This window comes from Crocuta crocuta, unplaced genomic scaffold (assembly GCF_008692635.1).
Source record: "Crocuta crocuta isolate KB4526 unplaced genomic scaffold, BGI_CrCroc_1.0 scaffold317, whole genome shotgun sequence".
Classification (NCBI taxonomy): domain Eukaryota; kingdom Metazoa; phylum Chordata; class Mammalia; order Carnivora; family Hyaenidae; genus Crocuta; species Crocuta crocuta.
This window is the reverse complement of record NW_027530984.1, coordinates 1,334,043-1,348,875: the sequence shown is the minus strand read 5'-3', so window position 1 is coordinate 1,348,875 and position 14,833 is coordinate 1,334,043. Positions and strand designations below refer to the sequence as shown.

The 14,833-nt window shown below is 35.1% G+C and overlaps 1 protein-coding gene across 5 annotated transcripts in view; it reads right to left on the bottom strand.

The window, feature by feature from the left end:
* The window catches only part of PPFIA2 (PPFI scaffold protein A2), a 471,655-nt gene that overhangs the window by 102,548 nt on the left and 354,274 nt on the right, over positions 1–14,833 (bottom strand). For all 5 annotated transcript variants that reach the window (XR_013336610.1, XM_077770196.1, XM_077770197.1 and 2 more), the window contains exons 9-10: positions 4,563–4,709; positions 3,431–3,565 (exon numbers count right to left, since the gene is read on the bottom strand). Coding sequence is in view for 4 of the 5 variants with exons in the window: in XM_077770196.1 (XP_077626322.1) it covers positions 3,431–3,565; positions 4,563–4,709 (282 nt within the window). In the remaining variant the exon portion in view is untranslated. The remainder of the gene's footprint in view (positions 1–3,430; positions 3,566–4,562; positions 4,710–14,833) is intronic.

The following is a 14,833-nucleotide window of genomic DNA, read 5'->3' as shown; positions in this document are numbered from 1 at the left end:
ACTCAATATTTACATTTGTAAGATTTTCCTTTTGATATTCTTGTTTCATAAATGGGGAAAATAATATAACAAATAATTTCTCTCCCCAAATTTCCAAGCAGAAGAAACACAGAAAGCTATCATAGTTCCCAAATGCCACAAAATGGTTTTCTAGTATCACTTAAAACCTAGAATTCAAATAAGAATATAGTAAATGGGTCAAAATGCTGTTGAAATAATATCATCAAAATTCATTAAGGTATCTGTAATCTCTCAAAAGTACATTTTAACACACAGTTGGTGGTATAAAAATTAATCAGGTGATTGATTCAAGGTAGTCAAAGCATGAACATTTCAATTTCCAAAACTGCCTCTTCAAAAACACAAGCCCAGTAGGCTTTCCAAAGGTCCTCAAAACTTATACCTCTTTCCATCTTAACTATCAAAAACATACCAAACATTGTGAAAATTCACTTCGAAGACTGAGCAAGAATTCTATCAAGTTTAAATTCCTTTGTTATTGTTGATATGTTTTATTGGTACTAAAAATGAATGAAATACCTATGGAATGCAATACGAATTATGTCCTTGCTGAGGGAATATGCATTTTAATTAGAGAAGTAAACATCATATCATAAAACTGGGATCCCAAAGTCTTTATTGGTTAATTATGTGTATACTTGCCATAGCCAAATTTTAACTTTTATCCATAGCCATGAATTAATACTTCTGAGTTTCTAAGGCCTTAAATGAGCTTTCCCTACCTACCCACCCCCAAAACACACATGCACACATTCACATACACACATTATCAACCAAAGAATAAATTCAGACATCGTTTCTAAACAAACACTGGGATCAATTTCTACTACTATTGATTTATGTTCATCTTAGCCTTGTGAAGACTGTAGTTTAAGTAATTAGTGTAAATACAAAAGTCACACAAAAACAATCTATTTTTGTACTCCTTGATGGGATATAGGGCTTATCTTGGCTTCACTCTTTAATGTGACAGAAAGAAATTTCAAATGAGCTAATGTTCAGAGGAAATTATAGGGAGAATTGGCTTTGAGAAAAACATGAGTAGATTTGGAAATGGAGAAGAAATAAAAGTCAAAGAGGGGAAGGGCAAAAAGAAGAAAGCAATAGGTAGCAGATAATAAAAGCAGAAAAAAATACAAAGGCAAAATAAAGTGTCTGAAGCATTATTTAGAATGCCACTGATAATACAGGATAAGGAAGCCTAGGTTTAAGCTAAGCAGAAATCTTTTTACTTTAGTATCAAAAATAATAAGATGTAGAAAAAGATTATGATGATCAGTAACAGTGAGATATTGAAAACTAAATGAAAGTGAAAAAAATAAATAAAACTGGTTCTAGAGATAGTCCCTAAAGGTGTGTGAACAGAGAAGAAAAAGTACAAGATCATTGTAGCCATAAAACTTGGGAAAACAAATGAAAGAACATCTTCAAATGTTATAAAAATGTTACAAGCATTGGGAGTGTGTTGAGGATAAAACCTCTTCTCTAGACAAGTGGGTATTAAATATGGCAATAATCTAGAAACTCTAGTTGAAATAATGGTGTTGATATAAAGTCAGTCTGAAGAGAAAGCAGTAAAAAAGAGAAGCACAGTGAATTCTAGCATTTTTAACACTTAAGAAGGGTAAAACTCTACCAAAAAAGGAGGAAATCAAAAGGATTCAGAGGAAGTGAAATTTTAGCAATATATTATTAGTTAGAAGTAAACTGAGGAAATTATTTTGGATACATGAATGAGTTTATGTATCAAAAATAAATAACTAAGAGCCCCAGGGGAAAAAAATGAGGGGAAAAAAGATAAGACACCTATTTCAAGCTTTTTTTTAATATTCTAAATTAAGGATGCTTAGGAATATATACTTTGTAGCCTCATAAACCAAGTATTATATTTTAAAGTATGTTTTGTCCTCAGTCCATCAGAGGTTAATTAGGAGCAATTATTTGGTGAATTTTAAATTATATTACTTTGGGAGAGATTCCAAACTTTTTGTATTTTACTCAGGATAGTATTGATGGTTATTTTACAATAGAATTTTACAAAATTATTTTTATTATTTAGCCACTCACTTAAAGCTCCTGAAAATAGTTCAATTCAATAACTCCTTATATAAGTTCATGTTCTTCGTGTGAAGAGCCTTAGTGTGTGTGTGTGTGTGTGTGTACACACACATATATATCTTTATCCATATTTGAGTAATTTAAAATATGCTTGCAAAAAAAGTAGAAAACTACTACTACAGTTGCACATTTTTATATAATTTAGAGAATATTTCTCAAATTAAATGATAAATTTATCTTTATTTTAGAAAGTACACATTTCTAAAATTGCCAGAAGGGTTTATGGTATGTCTATGACTATAGAAGGATCCAGATTGTGGAATTATCCTAATCACACTAATGTTTTATTCAGCTAGTTATTCCAATACTCTGCAGGCAAGCAACTATTCCAATACATTTTAACCCTTCTCTACTTTGCAAATATTTGTCTTTTTACTACCCGACTAATTATCCTATTTTAACCAATAGGCATCAGTCTACTGTTCCTCTTTAATTATTTACTTTTTTTGGGAAAGCAAATGTGTGTGCCTACTTTTATATTGCCACCTCAACTGTTTTGGATAATCCCTAATGCCAGAATTTGTAACTTGTAGTTCACATATCTATCTTACCCATTTATTAGGGTGCATGGAAACCGTAGCACTGAGCAATGGCTGCATGAACATCTAAAATATTTGTACATTTCTGAGCTGATATTAAAAGTAAAACATGCTTTTAGTGAGCAAATTTGAACTTTTATTGTAGTGACACATACACTTTGAATGCTCTAAAGCACTGTCATTTCCATTTGACTGTGAATGATAAGAACAGTCATTTTTAACTTTATAATGGTTGCAAAATTCTAAAGTATGCAGATAATTGCAGAATTTGACAGCCATAACAAGATAGATAATTTTGAACATTTTTGAGATTATTGCTGAATTTAAATGGTTCAGAAGAAATTATAACAATTAAAACCTCTTTATACTTAGTAACTTTCGAATTTAGTTGAGTCTATTAAGTTATTCTAACTTATCTATATATGTATTAATTTTCATCATTATTTGTTTCCATTCAGTGATTATTCTAATATACAAATATTATCATGGAAAATTAACCAACAGGATATAAAATTTTGTTTTTTGCTACTGTTTAAACAGGCAAAGGTATCAAATCACATTCATAACTAAATCATTCATATCATCATAAACAAGATCTATAATACGAAAAACTCATCTAAGTAACAAACCAATATAATAAAGACAAAATAAACTTAAATTTCTAAAACCTAAAGAAAATCTATAGATTCCATGTAGATCACTAGTCATTTCTATAAGTATATCTAGACTGACTAATTGTTTCATGGCATTACCTTTGTCAGAGCTGCAATCCTCTGAGCCAGTTCAGCCTCTACTTCGGGCAAGGTCTCAGCTTTCCTCATAGTCTGCTGCAACTTTTGCTCAGCCAGCTCAAGACGCTCTTGTAACTGTCTGTTCTTCTCTTCCATCTGAAATAGGGATGGAAAAAGAGACACTTAAAGAGTCACAGTAAGGATAACAAACACCAGTCTCTAGGGTTTCTGCCATTATTCTAGATTTAAAATCAGCCAATAATACCACACTTACTGTGCAAAGAGAGGATTGCATTCATGTTTTCAAATATTACTTACTCACATTCCTTAATAACAATTAGCACATTAAAAAAATAGCTCTTACCAATGGCAGCAAAAAGAAATAAAAGTTACTAGTGAGTATAAATGTGGACAAATGGAATATAACTCAATACTAAGACTTCAGACATACCATGATAGCATAATATTGAAAATTATAGTATTAACTGGAGTGAGAGAGGTAATGTAGCACAATGATTAAGAGCCCAGGCTCTAGAAATGGGGTTGAGAAAACTTTTTTTTTCTCTGAAAGGACAGATAATAAATATTTCAGACTTTGTGTATCATTTAATCTCTGTTCCAACTATTCAATTCTGCTGCTGTAGCACAAAAGCAGTCATAGAAGATGATTAAATAAACAAGTATGGCTATGTTTCAATAAAACTTTATTTATTATTTATAAAACAGAGCTATAGTTTTGGCACATGGGCCATAGTTTGTCCCCTCCTGCTCTGGAGCCAAATAGACTTAGGCTTCCATTAATAACTGGCATTTATCAGATGTGTGAGACTGGTAAAGTTTTTATGTCTGTGAACCTTAGTGCCTTGACATAATTGTGCTTACTTCATAGGTGGTGGTTAGATTTAAGTGAGGTAATACATGATAACTGCTTAGCAGTGTCTGGTTCATGTCTAGACCCAAAGTAACTATTTTCATTATTATTAAGGCAAAATTGTAAATTACATGCTGGAAATCACATCTGTTTTGTCAGTTTCATTCTAATTTTAGAGAACAGTTGAATGCCAAGTAATCCTGTATTTTATTTACTCTGTATTTTGTGAGAATGGTGAGAGAACACATGGACCAGAACAAAACCAAGACACAGATACTCAACCTGCCGTAGGATGGCCTCTTTATTTGCTAACTCATTTTCTAATTTATCATTCATGTCATGTATGGAGGTAGATTCTCTCTGAGCACTGAGGTAACGTTTCTCAAGGGTTGTGATTCTTTCTTCCATATCTTCCTTCTGTGCCATGGCCTACAATTAAAATAATAAATAAATTAACATCAGATTTTCAGATAGTTTGATGTATTGTCTTGTTATTTAAATAAAATAGTGAGGTATAAAGCTATTGTTTTCTTGAAGTAATATTCATTTCTTGCTTTCCATGGAAGGTATGCAAAATTTCATGTGAATTTTCCCAAGTTATCTGTCAGAATTCTTCTTCCATCTCGGATTACCAAAAAGTTTCTCTCTCTGAGAACGCAGTGGAGTACATGAAACTGCCTACTGTAGAACCGGCATTAGAAAAATAGTGGCAGATAAATTAGCTCATTATACAGTAGAGATAAGTACAATTATGCGTATAGTTGTAAACCATAAAATCGGTAAAATGGTGGCTACCGTTCCAAACTGCAAAGCAACCTTCAAATATGGATAACCAATATCATCAGTATCCTCATCTTCATATATAAGTAAGAGTAACTCAGTGGCTAAAAAAGGAGGTCAGAGACGCCTGCGTGGCTCAGTAGGTTGAATGTACGACTTCAGCTCAGGTTACAATCTCATGGTTAGGAGTTCGAGCCCATATCAGGCTTGCTGTTGTTAGCGAAGAGACTGCTTCGGATCCTCTGTCCCCTCCTCCTCTGCTCCTTCCCTGCTCATGCTCTCTCTCTCAAAAATGAATAAACATTTATAAAAAAAAAAAAAAAAAAGAAGGCCCCAGAAAAGTACATTAGAGTCATATTCACAAATGAATTGACCAACTGACTTTGGAACTTAACCATTTTCCTTCTTACATATATTCCAATTAAAAAAAGAATTTAGAGAACTCAATGAACACACAACTCTAGGGAAAAACCAGCTATCAGTGCAAATGGCATAACCATGTCATTAATAATGTTCTTAACTATATTTTTTTAGTTTTTATTAAACATTTTTTAACAGACAGTGCAAGCAGGGAAGGGGCAGAGAGAAGGGGAGACCCAGAATGTGAAGCAGGTTCCAGGCTCTGAGCTGTCAACACAGAGCCTGATGCAGAGCTCGAATCCATGAACAGTGAGATCATGACCTGAGCCAAAGTCGGATGCTTAACTGACCGAGCCACCCAGGTGCCCCACTCAACTATAATTTTTAAACCATCTAATTCATAGATAATTTGGTGATGATTTTGTCTTCCTAACAGCTTCCATGAACATTTATTAGTAGGTGGATAACCTACTTTTTAAAAAAAGTTATTAAGAAAAGTCAGCAGTGGAAGCAAGGCTCGTGGGCCTGCTGTGGTTTCCTGATAATGTGGGGAGCTCCTTTGCATAAGGAGCCCAAAATTGACATGGTGGTGGTGGTTCCCATATGTTACTTTCCAATTACTTTGATTAGTGTTCCTAATTAGTCCTTCTGGTCCTCTCCTTCAGGATCTGGAGCCAGTCTTGCCACATGCACAGAGCAGATACATTTGCTTCCATTTTTCCAAAAGAAATATTAGAAACCCTTAAATGGATAGTCCTTCAATGTCCCGATTTTCCCTCATCACCACCTGGAAATAACCATATGCACAAATCTTTAACCTCTAGCTTTTAGTTTTAGATCAAGTGTTCACTTTCTCTCAAAGTTTTAATCATTATCTGTGCTCTAGACTGCATGCCTTTTCTGCTTTAGGGACCTTGATCACTTTTCTGTCCTGGATTTTCAAGATGATAGCAAAAGTAAATCCTACAACTACAGCTAAAACAATGAAGCAGGCTTACAAATAAGCTTGTACAGATCAGGCTTGGAGAGAAGAGGAAAAAGGAATGATTTAAAGAAAATAAGAATAAGAATTACAAAGTATCTGCTTGATCACTGACTGTAACTGAATTGAAATTATGAAATTTTACTAGTCTGGTGGAGTGGCCGGAAAGATACACCATAGTTTTAAAAACAAGTAAGGAAATAAACGTATCAAGTAATTAATACAATCCTGGAAAAACAAAAAGCTGTACAACAAAACGAATGCTATCATAGGAAACTACTACTTGGATCAGTTGTGGAAATTATTTACGCAGCCATAATAATGGTGACACTAAATGTGATTTGGGGGTAATTATAGTGGAAGGATGGGCGAAAGAGAAAAAGAGGGAATAAGAAAGCTAAAATCCACTGGGTGCCTGGGTGACTCAGTTGGTTAAGTATCTGACTCTTGATTTCGGCTCAGGTTATGATTTCAAGGTTCGTGAGTTTGAGCCCCCATCAGGCTCTGCACTGACAGTGCGGAGCCTGCTGAGATTCTCCCTCTTTCTCTGCCCCGCCCCCCCACCTACACTCTCTCTGTCTCTCTCAAAATAAATAAGTAAACCTAAAAAAACTAAAATCCTCATATAATAGCAAGGCATTGATTCAATAAGAGTGCAAATAGAACAACAGCTAAAGGATTGAAGTTAAGAATCTCAGGCAAGTAAGATGGAAAGTAAGTAGGCACTTTGTGTGTGTGTGTGTGTGTGTGTGTGTGCGCGCTCGCGCACATGTGCATGTGTTTAGATTCATACCCTCTTGATATTATTTGTCTTTGAAAAATTATGTATGTGCAAAAATTAAAAGCAATTAAAAAACAGCATTTCTACCATGAAACCCCTTATGTCCTTAATCCCCTTGCCTAATCAAATCAGCTTTTCTTAGAATCATCCTTGAAATCTTCACCCTAACTCCCCACTTGATAATCTAACCCGGATCTTGCTCCTGGTCTTTCTTCTGCTTCCTTACCCTCTACGCTACTAACCAAGAGGTAATACTAAATGCCAGTCTGATTGTACTGCTTCTTGGCCTAAATACCTTAATATGTTCCCCTCCAGCTTCAGTGAAAATCTGAGCGACAAAGCCTAGAAAACAAGTAGCTTCATGACCTGACACTTCTATCTCTATGTACTGGGATAAATGGTGGACCTCCCCACCCAACTACCAACCCCCCCCAAAAAAACCAAAAAACAAACAAAAAAACACACAGAAACAAACAAACAAACAAACAAACAAGACCTAAAAAAAAACACCACATTCATGTCCACCTGGGACCTGTAAATGTGACCTTGTTTACAAATAGGGTTTTGCAGATAGAATCAGGATGAGGTCATACAGAATTAGGGTGGACTTTAAATCCAATGACAAGTGTTCTTATAAGGAGAGGCAGATTTGAGGACATGGAGACATACAGGGGAAAAAGGCAAGGTGAAGAGAGAAACAGAGACTGTAGTTATATTGCCATCAGCCAAGAAGACCAGGATTGCCAGAAACCACCACATGCTAGAAGAGTTTGCAAAGAAGGATTCTTCACTAGAGCCTTCAGGGGGAGGAGTATGGCTCTGCTGACATCTTGACTTCAGACTTGGCGCTTCCAAAGCTGTGAAAGAATAAATGACTGTTGTTTTAAGCCACCCAGTTTGTGGCAATTTGTTCCGGGAGCCCTAAGAAACTAATGCACTTTTAGACTTCATTTGTGTCTGGAATGCATTTTTATTACCTTCTTTGCCCACCTCAATCCTATGGATCTTCAAGATTCAATTAAAGACTACTTGATCATTATGTTAATATTACAGTTCAAATGTATGGAATTCAATGAATCTACCAATTTGGCAAAAAATCACCCAGATTAATTTTTTCAACATTATCTACACATCTCTAGATTTTAGCCAACACAAATAAAAGCTACTATTTAAGAAGATTTTATTTTAAATTTTGACTTTTTCAATCTATACACAGGTTTGAAATTTTGACTTTCAATTTTATATGTTTTGGCCCAATGAGAGTAGAGTCATCTTAGAGGATTCCTTCAGAGTGCTTAAAATTGTTAAGCTGTATTTTGTTAACTTCATTTTCATATAGAACTCTGGGAATATTATGTCAATTTTTGTAGCCAAAAAAGAGAATTCTCAATCTAGCCTAGATATATACATTTCTTACAAAATTGTAATAGCAATAAGTTCAGTTCAAGACACATACATGTTTCTTGACAACATGAACAATGGAGTAGCACATACTAGCTCCAAATCCCAGTTTTTGCTACTTATTAACTCAGTTACCATGGATGAATGTTGATTAACTTTTTTATAACTCATTCTTTTCTTTTTTCTGGGTTTGTTTGTTTGCTTGTCTGTTTTGTTTTCTGTTTTTGGTTGGGATACTAACACACCATATAACATTGCTGTGATATAATATTTTAAGTGCCTGTGTAGTCTTATGTATAATAAACACTCCATAAATAATAGCTTTTTGATTATTAATTACTATTGAGCCTATAATGAACTGATCTGCCTTTATGGCATACATTGCATGCAGGAGTCACTGCATATACTTTGGTACTTCATTTTTGATTCAGTGATTCATGTGGGAGATTCAATTTTTAACTGCAAGCTGTGTTGCCAAAAATAAATTTTGAATTTACAAGTTGGAGAAATATCTTTTCCCTGTGTGTCACTTGGAAATTCTAAAACAGGAAGCTTTTCTAGTCTCTGAAAATTGTTCTCTAAAGAAGGAGAAAAAGAGTGTAAAGATTCAATTATCTCTTGACCTAAAAGTTTGTGTACAAAATAGATTTTATTATATCAAACAAATATAACTCTATAGTAACTCAGACCTAGTAAACTGAAAAATAAAACTCCATGTTTCAGATAATGGAAAAGACAAAATTGATATATATTCATTTAATTACTTAGGAATTTTTGAAGAACTCTTAATAAATTGGAAAAATAAGCTGGTTTTATTCACAAAATAATATGGAATTTAAATTCTAATTATTTGCATATCTACTTTGTATAATTTTTGCATATTATTTAATAAAATATTATTATTAAATACCCAATTAGTAAGTTTATTTTTTGTTTATTTATTTATTTTTTTGAGGGAGAGAGAGAAAGAGAGAGAGAGAGAGAGACAAGCGAGGCATAGGCAGACAGAGGGAGAGACAATCTCAAGCAGGCACTGCACTGTCAGCACAAACTGTGAGACCGTGACCTGAGCCGAAACCAAAAGTCGGACACTTAACTGACTGAGCCACCTAGTTGCCCCCCCCCCCATTACTAGCTTTCTTAATTAAAAAGTGGAGAGCTAAGCTTGTCATAAGATTGTATTTTTTCTAATATGTGTACTATGCTTCACTTTACTCCAGCCCCCAACTACTTACAGGTCACAGTCAATTTAAGGAGCAACTAAGACAAAAGTTCAAAGAAAGTAAATTTTATCATGCGATTTCACTCATATGTGGAATTTAAGAAACAAAACAGATAAACATATGGAAAGGAGGAAAAAGAGAGAGGGAAACAAACCATAAGAGACTCTTGTTTTTTTTTTTAATGTTTATCTATCTTTGGAGAGAGAGACAGAGCGTAAGAGGGGAAGNGCCCCCAACTACTTACAGGTCACAGTCAATTTAAGGAGCAACTAAGACAAAAGTTCAAAGAAAGTAAATTTTATCATGCGATTTCACTCATATGTGGAATTTAAGAAACAAAACAGATAAACATATGGAAAGGAGGAAAAAGAGAGAGGGAAACAAACCATAAGAGACTGTTTTTTTTTTTTAATGTTTATTTATCTTTGGAGAGAGAGACAGAGCGTAAGAGGGGAAAGGGTAGAAAGAGAGGGAGACACAGAATTGGATGCAGGCTCCAGGCTTTGAGCTGTCAGCACAGAGCCCAACCACAAGATCATGCCTGAGCAGAAGTGGGATGCTTAACCGACTGAGCCACACAGGCACCCCAACCATAAGAGACTCTTAGTGACAGGGAACAAACTGAGGGTTGATAGAGGGAAGTAGGTGGAGGATGGGCTAAATGGATGGTGGGTTTAATGAGGACACCTATTATGATGAGTACTGGGTATTGTGTCTAAGTGATGAATCACTGAAGTCTACTCCGGAAACCAATATTGCATTGTATGTTGACTAACAATACTTTAAATAAAAATTTGAAAAAGAAAAAAATAAAGTTTACCTTTTATAGTCATCAAAGAAAGTACATTTTAGATTAACTTATTAACAAGGAATAATGACAAAAATATATTCTGAAAGCATTAATAAAATACACTTACATAATTCATTTTAGATATATTATTCCTTACATGTAAAGCAAAATGCATTGTAGTTTTTAATTATATGGTTTCTCCTATTCTCCATTTTTTCGTTAATCAAGGAATATGTAGTGCTTATACAATACTACAATGCTATACATTAGGTAGTAAGAAGAATCACTTTTTTTTTAAAGTTTATTTATTTTGACAGAGAGAGAGAGTGAGCACCTGGTGGGAAGGGCAGAAAAAGAAAGAGAGAGAGAGAGAAGCTCAAGCAGGCTCCACACTCAACACAGAGCCTTGCATGGGGCTCCATCCCACAACCGAAAGATGACAACCTAAGCCGATATCAAGAATTGGCAGCTTAACCAACTGAGTCACCCAGGTGCCCCCACTTTTGTTCCTATTAAAAAAAGTTTGCAACCTAGCAGATCTTGTGTGTCCACAGACTATGAATACATTGTTAGTCAGGACTCTAAAATCAGAAGCTGGAGTTTTGAGTGTAAGTGATACCTTTTCAAAGTACATGATTTTCTTCTTATTGAAAGAGCACAAGATTGAGTATTTCGGTGAAGGTTATAATGAGGCTGCATTTTTTACGCTAGTGCTATCACTGATAAATAATTCTGTTTTGTTGATTTTAGAAGCTGCTCATAGTGGAAGAACACAGGTTTTGGAGCTGGGCTGATCCTGTGTCATCCTGGTGCTGGGGGGTTGGAAGGAGTGGGGTGCTCGGAGGGCAGTGCATATGCCTTTGACAAGTCACTTTACCTCACTTGAGAAAAACAAGTATAATGACAAGTGCCTTTCAGATAGGACAGATGTAAGAAATTAAATATAATGCATTTGTAATAGTTTTCATGATTGGTCTTTAAGAATTTCCTAGCAGAAAACTAGGACCTTGTGGCAATCTGACCTTTTGGGATATATTTTATTTGGCCTTTGTGGTGTCCTTACACACACACACACACACACACACACACACAGCACATATGATGTATAAAGTCAGGCAGTGTATACGTTTCTTGTCCAAGTCTCATTAACTCTAGCACTTCCTATGTTACACCTTTAGTGCCGAATGTGTCATACGTGTATTATTGCTTCACTGGCTCTTGAAACATCTGTTTCCAACCTCCTTTTAGAGGTGAATGATGAGAGATATTCTTTCTTCATGGATCTCTTCTAAAGTATAACTACATAAAAATTTTAGATCTGATAAGAATAGTTACATTAAATTTTTAAAATTTTTTTAATTTATTTTGGAGAGAGAGAGACAGAGCATGAGCAGGGGAGGGATAGAGCGAGAGAAAAAGGGAGACAAAGAATCCAAAGCAGGCTCCAGGCTCTGAGCTGTCAGCTCATAGGGCTCGAACTCCCGAGCCATGAGATCATGACCTGAGCCGAAGTCGGACGCTCAACCAACTGAGCCACACAGGTGCCCCAAGAATAGCTGTATTTTATTTTAATATATTCTTAATTTTTAAATTTTTATTTATTTTGAAAGAGAGAGAGGGAGAGAGAGAGCATGAGCAGAGGGAGGGGCAGAGAGAGAAAGAGACAGAGAATCCAAAGCAGGCTCCAGACTGAGCTGTCAGCATAGAGACCAAAGTGGGGCTCAAACTTATATTCTATGAGATCATGACATGAGCTGAAATTGGACACTTAACTGACTGAGCCACCCTGGTGCCCCAAGAATAGCTATATTTTAAAAGAATTCCACATGAAAGCAGAATACCTTACCTATTAGAAGAGATTCCTTAAAAAAAAAAAGATATCTGGCATCAGATGATTGATGTTCCCCATCTGACTTAGCTTTCTGTCACCTACATCCAAGAACTATTAGAATTAAGGAATTATTTTCACATAGTCAATAAGAAAGGGGAGCTGGAGATACTATGACACAGATACTACCTGTGACACTGCATTAGATAAACAGGACAAGAGGAGGCAAGAGAGGAGTGCTAAATGAAAGGACAATGGCTAAATTTCTGGGACTACGAGAATGAAGAAATCGGATAAGCAAGAGCTCAAGAAATAGATTTACTAGCCAGAAATCTTAGTGTTTCTTAACAGTGATATAGAAGAGTGGCACTGAAGGAGATATAAACTCCTTCAGCTAAGGAGTGAAGATGAGAGACATGTCCTTGAACGATCGCTTCATATAAAGGAGTAGAGAGCACAGAACCATCATTTGCATGGTAGTAGAACAGCCTGCCACTTCAAGGATCATCCACCCTTTTTTCTTAGATAACAGGTATTGTTTTAGTACACATTCTAAACTCATCCATGTCTTTTGATATTTACATCAAACACCTATAAATATCCATTCTTTCAACAAAGTTTTTTGAATGCCTATCATAAGTTCAATAGTTGTGTAGGTGATTAGAATAGAATAATGAACAAAACATGACAAAACAAAAAAGATCCCAGCCGTTATGAATCTTTATGTATAGTGGAGATGGAGGTATATGACAAACAGGTAAGTCGGTAAAGTACATATTGTGTCAGATGACAGTATAAACTGTGAGACAAAACAAAGAAAATGAAAGAAGAGGAAGAGTGTTCATGTGCAAATAACAAGGTTAGGGAACATGTCGCTGAGAAGAAAACATGAGAGCAAAAGGAAGAGGAAAAGAAAACTCAATAGAATAGGTCTGGCTAGTCTAAGAGGCCATCTTAACTGAACAGAGTGGGCTAAAATGAAATAGTAGGAGATGAGTTCCCAGAGGTCAGAAAGGTGGTAGCGGAGATTGTACATGGCTCATAGGTCACTGCAAAGACAGATTTTACTGTAAGTAGGATAGGTAGCCATTGAAGCAGAAAGGTAACTTGAGCTGACTTAACATTGTAACAGGTCACTGAGGCTGCTATGTTGAGTACAGACTGCAGTGAGCGAGTCAAAGGCAGAAGAAGGAAGACCAGTCACAAGACTACTGTAGTAATTCAGAGAGGTGATTGTGTAAAATAAGGAAGAGCCATAAAGATTGTGAGAAGAGGTCATATTATTGATAAATATTGAAGCTGGAAATGGGCTTATGACTGAATCATATGCAGTGTGTTTGAAACAGGTACCAAGGACAGCTCCAAGGCTTTTGGTCTGAACAACAATAATGGGATTGAAGACAGGTGAGATGTGTAAGACTACAAGAAACTGGTTCCTTGGGGGTGGGAGAATAACAGGAAAACAGTCTTGAATATGTTAATTTTGAGAATACGTTAATTTTCCAGGCATCTGGGAATCAGGACAGGATAAGTTGGAGAAATGATTGGGTCCATGTTTAATAACATGGAGGTCAGTAATGACTTTGATAAGAACAGATTTGATGGGATGCTGGAGGCAAAAGTAAATAAAATGGGCTCAAGAGGGAATGGGAAGGAAACAACTGAATATATGGAGTAGAGTCAACTCCAATTACAACTAGTTAATTAAATACAAAACTATAAATAAGATAAAATATGTAGTTTTAAAGAATAAGTAAAAATGACAAAAGGTAAAAGGTAAAATTTTCATCCATATGAATTTTCTTTTAATTGAATACAGTGAGAAAGTGAAAGGTTCTAAACATTTCACCTTAGTTGGTAAGGTGGTTAGGCAATGTTACAAAAACATCTCCCTATAAGTTTTGTAGTAACTTTCAAGTACTCTTTTAAACAGATGAAGCGATGTTACATCTAAGAAGAACTGAATACATAGAGAAAAAAAGATTCCCAGGTTCCCACGTATACATCCACACTCACAGACACAACACCAAAATAAGAGGGGGAAAATTTAAAGTAATGATATTAAGTATTCACATTTGCTAAAAGTGCAGCAATTCATTATTCATACTCACATCTAAAGCTATTTGAAATTAGCAGCTTACAATTTTTAAAATTCATTTAAACTATAGGAAGTTTTTACTCTGCCTGAGACTTGATATGAAATTTTCTTTTCATACATATTTAAAGGGTTGAGAAAATAAATAAACTATTTTTGCCTTAGTGAACATTTTTCCTGAGTAATATAATGCATCCCAAATTATGGTCCTTTGAATAGATGTAAAGATTGTATGTCATTATGCGAGATTTGCAAAAAGCATCTCAGAAGCAGCATTCAGAAAGCAAAGACTGAAAATTTTATAAATCACTTA